The following is an 8075-nucleotide window of genomic DNA, read 5'->3' as shown; positions in this document are numbered from 1 at the left end:
AAAAAAAAAAAAAAAATAGAGACCAGTATAAATAACACAGCATGGGAAGTAAAAAGAAAGTGTGATGACCATGTTTAAGATTTGGATTTTAAGTTATGTCTTTCATTTTTCTAAAGACTGTACAGGTAAGTCAGTACAGAGGCTTAAGCTGTATTTGGTTGATACTACGAATGATCGCTCTACTTCTTATCCATCATATTTAAAGATTTATTAGATTAGCCAAGTGACTTTTTCTATGTTATGAGAAAGCTGTCTTCGCTTTGTGTTTTCAGATTTACAGGTTTTTTCGTCGAGTTGTTTAGGGAAAAATGAGAGTACAAGATACCAGAAGTCCACAGCTGGTAGTTAAAGATGGAAACTTACATATTAGTGATTTTAGGAAGCTGATTGACTAGTCAGGAGTGGGTTTTAGAAGTGACTGTGAAGCTTTTCTGCATGTCTCTCCCACTGTAGCATATTTTGTACGTGTGGCATTTACAGAGCAAACATCCAGCATATCGCTTTCAGAGTCATGGGCACATCAGAACACCGTTCATCACATTGGGAGTTCCACTGTAGTTTTTGCAAGGAACGTCCATGGGATGTGGCACCTCTGGCCTTTGTGACCCCCCCAGTATCAAACACATCAAGGTCTGGCAAAGGGACACTCATATGGTGGGAATGTTCTTCTAGAAATCTCTGTTCAATTTTTTCCCCCCGTAAAGAGGAGCTGAGTAACTTTTTATTCCCGCTCTCCATAGCTTAAGCCTCTCTTAAACGTCCTAAAGTCAGACCTGTCTAAGGCTCCAAATTCCTCAAGTGTCACTGAAGTCACCAGGAGGCTCTGCCCTCCCTTGGCATCAAAAAACCAACTCTTTCAGGATTCATTCTTTCTTTCATCATGATGACAAATATTTATTTAGCTTCCTGCCATGTGTAAAGTTCCACCTCAAGGTTTACAGGAGAACACAGAGCTGAGTCTGACACAGACGTTTCCCTTCAGGATCCTAAGTGGGAGCTAAGATGCACACGGGAGCTTCTCTGGCGTGAGGGAGACTGCACCGTGCCATCAGCTGCAGCAACACAGCCAGGCAGATTATTATCCCAAAGGCAATTTGGAACCAGTTTTTCACTCCCAGGAAAGAACTGTTGCCAACAGCAGACTCTATACCCATTATTGAGATAAGAAGGCTACAGTCTTCTTAGCCACTCAGGACGGGCTCATAATGGGACGCTTCAGCTGGCGACTGGCTCCTTTGTGCTCCAGGTCAGAGTTTGGGGGGATTGCAAGGTGGCAGTTCTAGGAGGATGCATGGTTCATTTTTACACTCGGTCATTTTCCCCATGGCATCGTCATAGCTTCATGTTACACTCTGCATTCTTTGCTTTGCCTTTTATTTATTTTTGTTTTTTTTTTTAAAGACTTTCTCCACAGTAGGTGGTGGTAAGATACTCAAATCCTTCTTTTCACACCTGCTTTGCTCTTTTTTGAGTTTGCTAGCTTACTATGAGGGGGGACAGGAAAGGGTTGTGTCCACATCTACTGGGTGCCCCGCCAGAAATAATGTCTCATTTACTTCTCACAAACAGGTAGAGTAGATACTATTTTTACAGATGAGTAAACTGAGGCTGAGAGAGGACAAATGGCTTAGCATTGACCCCAGGCCTCTCTGGTTAAAACCGATTCTTGCTTGGAGGCTTGTCCATGTTCTTCTAAGAGTAAACTTTAGTTCTTTGAACCACTCAGGTCAGCCACAGTTCCCTGTCAAGTGTCTCCTCAGTGGAGTCTTTCACATTCACTTGCCATTTGCTTTACTGAGACAAAGACCCTGGAGCTAGAGAGCTCAGAGCTTCTGTGGCACTTCCCCTGTCATTTTTTTCACCTTCGCTTCTTATTTTCAATTACTCTCATCACTAAAGAGATATAGGATCCAACTCTCTTATCCGATGCTCCTTTTCTTTCTAAGATGCACCTAAGAAAAAGAGGATTAATAGATTGTTTTGAAATTAGAATAAATCACGAGTCAGTATTGTTTTACTGTCTATATCAACCAAAAAAGACTTGTTTTAACTTCCATGATTTCAGCAACAGTTGCAGCTTGATATTATTTACCAGATGTGTTCTTGAAGAGTAAATAAAATTCTGCATTTTAAGTGACTATTTTAAAAGGCACTTTACATGAAAAAAACAACAACAACAACAACAACAACAAAAAACCTTATAGTAAATAGGATGATGATTGCCTACCTTGATCTCTTTTGAAAAGCCAGTTTCATCAGGAAAATCTAAAGGGTCATAAACATGTGACTTTTCTATGCAAATACGGCATTTAGTTAGTTCTAGGTTTTATAATATTGATGAGGCCACAGAGAACCACATTGAGAGAGCCAGAAGGGTGCCAGGAGCCAAACTATTTTACCGAGAACTTGTATAGACTCACAGTCAATTCTATTATGTGAAATGAGATATTGTAATCCTTGCTCTACCAACGGCAAAGCAGAAGAATTGGGTTTAAAATACAGCACAGAGCTGGCTTATGTTTAAGGGAGAACTATATGCTGCTGTGGATACTTAAAAGGTGTCTTGGTGACACACATGCTGTGGATTCTTCAAGACCTTAAACATGACAGGTTATTAATTCATAGACTCTTAAAATGTTAAAACCGAAAGGGACTAAGAGATCATTTTCTCTAACCCTACTGTTACAGGTTAGTGTCAAATAGGTTGTTTACCTGGGATAATTTAGGTGTAGCCCTTCTTAAAGTTAAGGAATGTCTTAAATGAGTGCCTGGAAGTTTTTTTCCCAGCAGCATAGCTCTGTGACCACACAAGTTCTGGGTGTAAATGCCATGAGCTTTTAATTTGGGTAAATATTTTGTGTTTTAAAGATGGAGAAGTTTAGAGTCAAAATGTGCTGATACTTCTAACATAGACTGGTATATTAAAAAAAAAAAAGCACAGATGACTGAGAGTTCAGGCAAAGAAAAGGATCAGAGAAGTCCATTGGAAGAGGTGGCACCATTTAAAAAAAGCCATAAGGAGTAAATGTGGTTGGAGCCTGCGTTGAGGGTAGCCTTTTTTTTTTTTTTTAAACTTTTGATTATGAACATTTTTAGGTATACAAACTAGCTAAAAGAATAGTGAGATGAATACCAGTACACACGCCTGTTTCAACTCTGAATTTGTGTATGTGCTTATGTGTGTTGTTTTTTCGTCATTTCTAAGTAAGTTACGGGCATCATGACATTTTTGCCCCTAAATACAACCACCGGCATCTCTTAAAGCCATTCTCCTACGTAACCACAATTCCACTACCCAAAGCAGAAGACAATGAACAGTAGTAATACATTAATATCATCTAATTTCTGTTCTCTAGTTTGGATTTCCTTGATCATCCATGGCTTTGACAGCTTTTTTTTTTCAAAGCCGGGTTTGATGAAGGGTCACACGTGGCGTGTTGTTTTTATGACTCCTAAATCCCCTTTGCTTTGGAGCAATCCCTTTCTAGTCCCACTTGTCCGTTTTTCATTTGTTTGTTTGTTTGTTTTGTAACATTGATATTTAGAAGGACCAGACCAGTCTTCTTGTAACTTTTTTTTTTGTTGATACCTTACCAGGGAAGTTTCTTGCAAATTGAAGATTTAAAACGTTTTTAAAAATGTAAAACAGGTATTTTGTAGGAGGGGTATTGCCAGGTTGTCAGATAGATGATGCTGTTCCTGAGCCACCCGTTTCCAGTAGCTGATGTACTTTACATGAACCTTTATTTGCAAAAATTATATAAAACAGCTCTAAAATGTTAGAGCAGTGTAAACATCTGTGAAGTATAAAGCGAGGGTCCTATTTAAATCGTCGCTATGTAGCCCTGAGATAACAGTGAATCATTTTGGTGAACTTACATTCTTTCCCATGTGTTTGTGTGTTTTTGTTTATTTGTTATAAAAGCTGTGATGATCTATCTACGTTGTGGGGCAGCTTACTTTTTATTTCACTAAGTGTGCATTACGCATGGTGTCCTGTGGAATAGGTAGCAGGGGTTGTTTTTAATAGTGGCTGGGCTAAATGTGCACCAAGCCAGCCACATTCCTTCATAGGTGTTTAAGATGAGACACACCCAAAGGTAAAGTGCCTGGCCCAGCATTTGAGATGTGCCTCGTGCCCACAGAGCAAATATTTTTCTCCGTTTGAGGCTCCCTGGCTAATGTAGGAATTGAATCTTGGTGTTTTGTGCTCTGTGTTTCAACAAGTTGAGGGAACACGTGAGCGATAAATTCGTAAGGGCTCTGTATTTAAATTCTGGCCCTTTTTTTTTCCTGTTTTGGGTGGGTCCCTCCATATTTCTTTTTGTAGATATCAGACCATCAGGTTGGCCTACCTTGGAGGTAAACATGATACTCTGCCAACATAAAGTGATTTAGAAATGTTAATATATTTTACCAAGCCAACGTCTCTACTAGCATGTGTATTTTAAGCCATCATAAAACATACCTGTCATGCTCAGGAATGTGCCGAAGGCAGGGCATCAACGACTGGCGGAGGGAGTGTGGGGCGTGTGTTTTGCTGTGTTGTAGGGTTGTGCCCTGACAACCTGCGTGAGGCCTGGGGTACTGACACGGAGTGGTTGCTAAATATTGGAGCCATTTTATTTATTTATTCAAGAATTCCTGCAGTAGTTATTCATATTTGTCCATTCCAAATGTCGGGGGCTCAGAGGTAATTCTGTGGGTGAAGGGTGTGAAAACTGGCTGAACTTGCCCGGCTTAGGGAATTAAGTGAACAGAGCAATCATGAGTAAGAGATGGTCCTCTGAGCTTTATGGAGAGCGGAAAGTTGAACATCAAGGCTGGGCATTTCTGCCTTCTTCGGAAGATGCGTGTCTCCCGGCGAGAACGTCGCTAGCTCGGGGTGGAATGGTAAAGCCACTTTTGTTGCTGTGGTTTTACCATCGTGTTCTCATGGCGATAATGTCGTCACTGGCATTTGATGGGACATCAGGGTGTCAGAAAAATCTCATTATTAGTAAGTTAAATGATCTCTAATTTGGTGACAGGGCTTTTGCATCTAGCATTTTATAAAAGAACAAAAAGATGCTACGATGTTTCCCTACATCTAACTATTTATTTGTCTAAATATTTGCTAAAAAGAAAAAAAGGAGGACAAGAAGTTGTAATTTTAAGTGCATTAAAGAATTCATACATTTAAAAATATATTTAGAAAGTAGAAAGTTGCTGACTATTAAATGTGTATTTCCTCCATTCTCTACCATCCATTCTAAGGAAATAAAGTAAGCGAGAAAATAAGTAATAAATATTAAATCAAAAAAAAAGGCCAATAGTGCTAATGAGAATAAAGGGGCAGTGTGAAAAGAGTGAGGAGGAACCAGGTAAAATGTTAATTTCAGTGAGTCAGTTAACCATGGAACCTCACTTTTCTCCTCTGGAAAATAGGGGTCCTAAGATCTACACCATAGGGTTGTTGGTGAGGTTGAAATGAGATAATATATATGTTTAGAAGTTAAAAACAGTGTTCATTTCCACTCCTGTTGCTTTCCTGAGCAGACAGGATCGTACAGTGAAAAAAAGCATGTGAACTGAAATTGCACAGACATTGGTTTGACTTCCGTGCCGTGTAGCCTGTACGCTCTTGGATGAGTTCTTTTAATCTCTCTGAATCTCCGTTTCTTTAGCTGTAAAGTAGATTTTTTTCAGACACCCTTGTAAGATAAGATGAAGCACATGGGCTCTCCCAAGTGTCTTGCCGGTTCTGGAATCTGGATGTTCATCTGTCGGGGAGGAGGAGGGGTGCTCATGCCTTGCTGCGTGCGTGGAACACGGGCCGCGGGATCCATCACTTCCCTTCCAGCTAATGACCTTCCTGCTGCTTTTCTGTTTGCAGCCATCCTGCAGAGTGCCACACCGGGCATGGCCACCTCTTTCTGTGTCTGGAGGAGCACAGCTGGTAGCCCCATCGCCCAGTCCTGAAACTGCTGAGGCCGTCTCGGCGGCGGGGCACCAGGAGAGGAGGAAGGCGTCCGGGGGGCCACTGAGTCATGCCTTTCGGCCTGAAGCTCCGCCGGACACGGCGCTACAACGTCCTGAGTAAGAACTGCTTTGTCACCCGGATCCGCCTGCTGGACAGCAATGTCATCGAGTGTACACTGTCGGTGGAAAGCACGGGGCAGGAGTGCCTGGAGGCCGTGGCCCAGAGGCTGGAGTTGCGGGAGGTGAGCGTGTGTGTGGTGGGTGTGTGATTAGGAACTCACCGAAGGGACCAGCCACCTCTCTCTTAAAACCTGCCGTTCTCAGCCTCAGACTTGTTCTCACACCCTTCGGTGGAACGAGCCCTGCTCTGGTGTGAGAAGCAAGGACACCACCTACAGCTTGCACGGGATGGTGGCCTCCCTTTTGTTAACACCTGTGAGGAGGTTTGGGGGGAGTTAGAAATGAGAGACGCTTCTTACCAAAGTCATTTCTGTCTCTAAAGCAATCGAGTGGGTGAGCTGGTGTTTTGGCATTTTGGCTGCATATCAAGGAGAAAACTCCCACATAGGGGATGGATGCAGCTGCTTTTATGTTTTGCTCGTTTGTTTCTGTATTTTCTTCTTCAACGGGAAGAGAAAGGAGAAAAAGCATTTAAAGTGAATGTGACCAGTGAAGCCTTTTGTGGGAGCTTGCAGAATGGGGGTTTTGTTCTTCTAAGATTCCTTATGACCCTGTTTTCTTTGTACTGCTGCGAGACTTCTTTGGGCTAGAGCAAACCCAGGGTTGACCAGTAAGACACATTAGCCCTCTTTACATGAGACTCTTCCTTAGTGCAGTGTGAGCCCTGCTTTTTTTTTTTTTGGTCTTACAGACATTGCAGAGAAGAGGCTTGGGGAGTAACCCCCGCAAGCATTTGTGTTTTGAGAGCTATGTGGCTTATCAGGTAGTGGGTATGCTGATGTGGATAAATGGTTGCCAATGCTGAAATGACTGTAGGCCTCTGAGATTCAAGCCTTCCAGAAGACAAGGAAAAGCTCTATCATCGTCCTAGGCCCTGTGACGTCATTGCGCAATCAATACCTTGGGGTGATGTAGAAGACGGGGTGCTGCCTGTTGGAAGTGATGATGTTTCATCTCCTTCCTCATCCCTCACTCACAATCCACTTTCTTTCCATATGCACAAAGGAATTGGGGTCAGAGAAGGGCGTCTTCTCCCCTTGGCGTCTTCCCCAGGCCACCTCATCTTACCCTCTCGCGGACTTTTCTACCTGAACACTTCTGCCTCCTGCTGGTCTTGTTGTTTATACTTCGGTTTCGGGGATCAGGCCTTCCTTTGAAGTTTAATTTCCTGTGTAGGAGACTGTCCTGCCCAACACACGTGTGTAGCTGATGTGTAGAATAAACATGTGAGGTGTTCTGACCTTGCCGGTTGATAACTGGCCCTTTTTTGCTTGTCAGTAGCCCACTGAGTGTACTTAAACATAGGTATGCGCATGAGCGTAAAAGAACAACCGTACAGTAGCTCATTCGGGCTGGAAACTGGTCTAAATTCTTGTAAAAATTTGAGTTATAGGTCATTTAAAAGATATTCGCAGTGGTTTTACTTTTGAGTATTCTTAGTAACTCATGTTAGAGTAACTGAGTATTCGTAGCATGCATTGGGAGCCCGCATAGCCTGTAGTTAGAAATTACAAACGCAGGCTTTGGAGTCTTGGACTTGGATTTGGATTATAGTCTTCTCACATTAGTTAGGTAACCTTGGAGGTTACTGCACTTCTGGGCATCAGTTTTCTCATCTATAAAATGGGAATAGTGACCCTCACCTTACTTACCTTAGAGGGCTGTTGTAAATATTAAAAGAGATGCAGTATGGAAGATGTGCTGTGCTGTCTCTAATACCATGTGGTTATTCCAATCTGAGAGTCGTTTTCACTAAAAGAAAATCTTGAGCCACTGCAGTGCGCCAGGCACTGCTTTAGGGCTCGATGAAACGAGGATAAACGAGGGTCAGTTTTGTCTTTAAAATATGCAAAGACAAGTAGGGGAATCCGGCACTTAAGTGAACAGTGAAGACTGAACTCAGTCCAGGCCGAGATGCTACCCCACTGAGCACC

At 42.4% G+C, this 8075-nt stretch overlaps 1 protein-coding gene across 1 annotated transcript in view; it reads left to right on the top strand.

The window, feature by feature from the left end:
- PTPN14 (protein tyrosine phosphatase, non-receptor type 14) overlaps nt 1-8075 on the top strand; it is a 160438-nt gene that overhangs the window by 55556 nt on the left and 96807 nt on the right. Inside the window, exon 3 of the mRNA XM_011364531.2 lies at nt 5876-6203. Within this exon, the coding sequence (XP_011362833.1) occupies nt 6030-6203 (174 nt within the window). The 5' untranslated portion in view covers nt 5876-6029. The remainder of the gene's footprint in view (nt 1-5875; nt 6204-8075) is intronic.

The sequence above is a fragment of the Pteropus vampyrus genome, unplaced genomic scaffold, assembly GCF_000151845.1.
Source record: "Pteropus vampyrus isolate Shadow unplaced genomic scaffold, Pvam_2.0 Scaffold98, whole genome shotgun sequence".
In the NCBI taxonomy this organism is placed as follows: Eukaryota; Metazoa; Chordata; class Mammalia; order Chiroptera; family Pteropodidae; genus Pteropus; species Pteropus vampyrus.
This window is presented reverse-complemented; position numbering and strand designations above follow the sequence as displayed.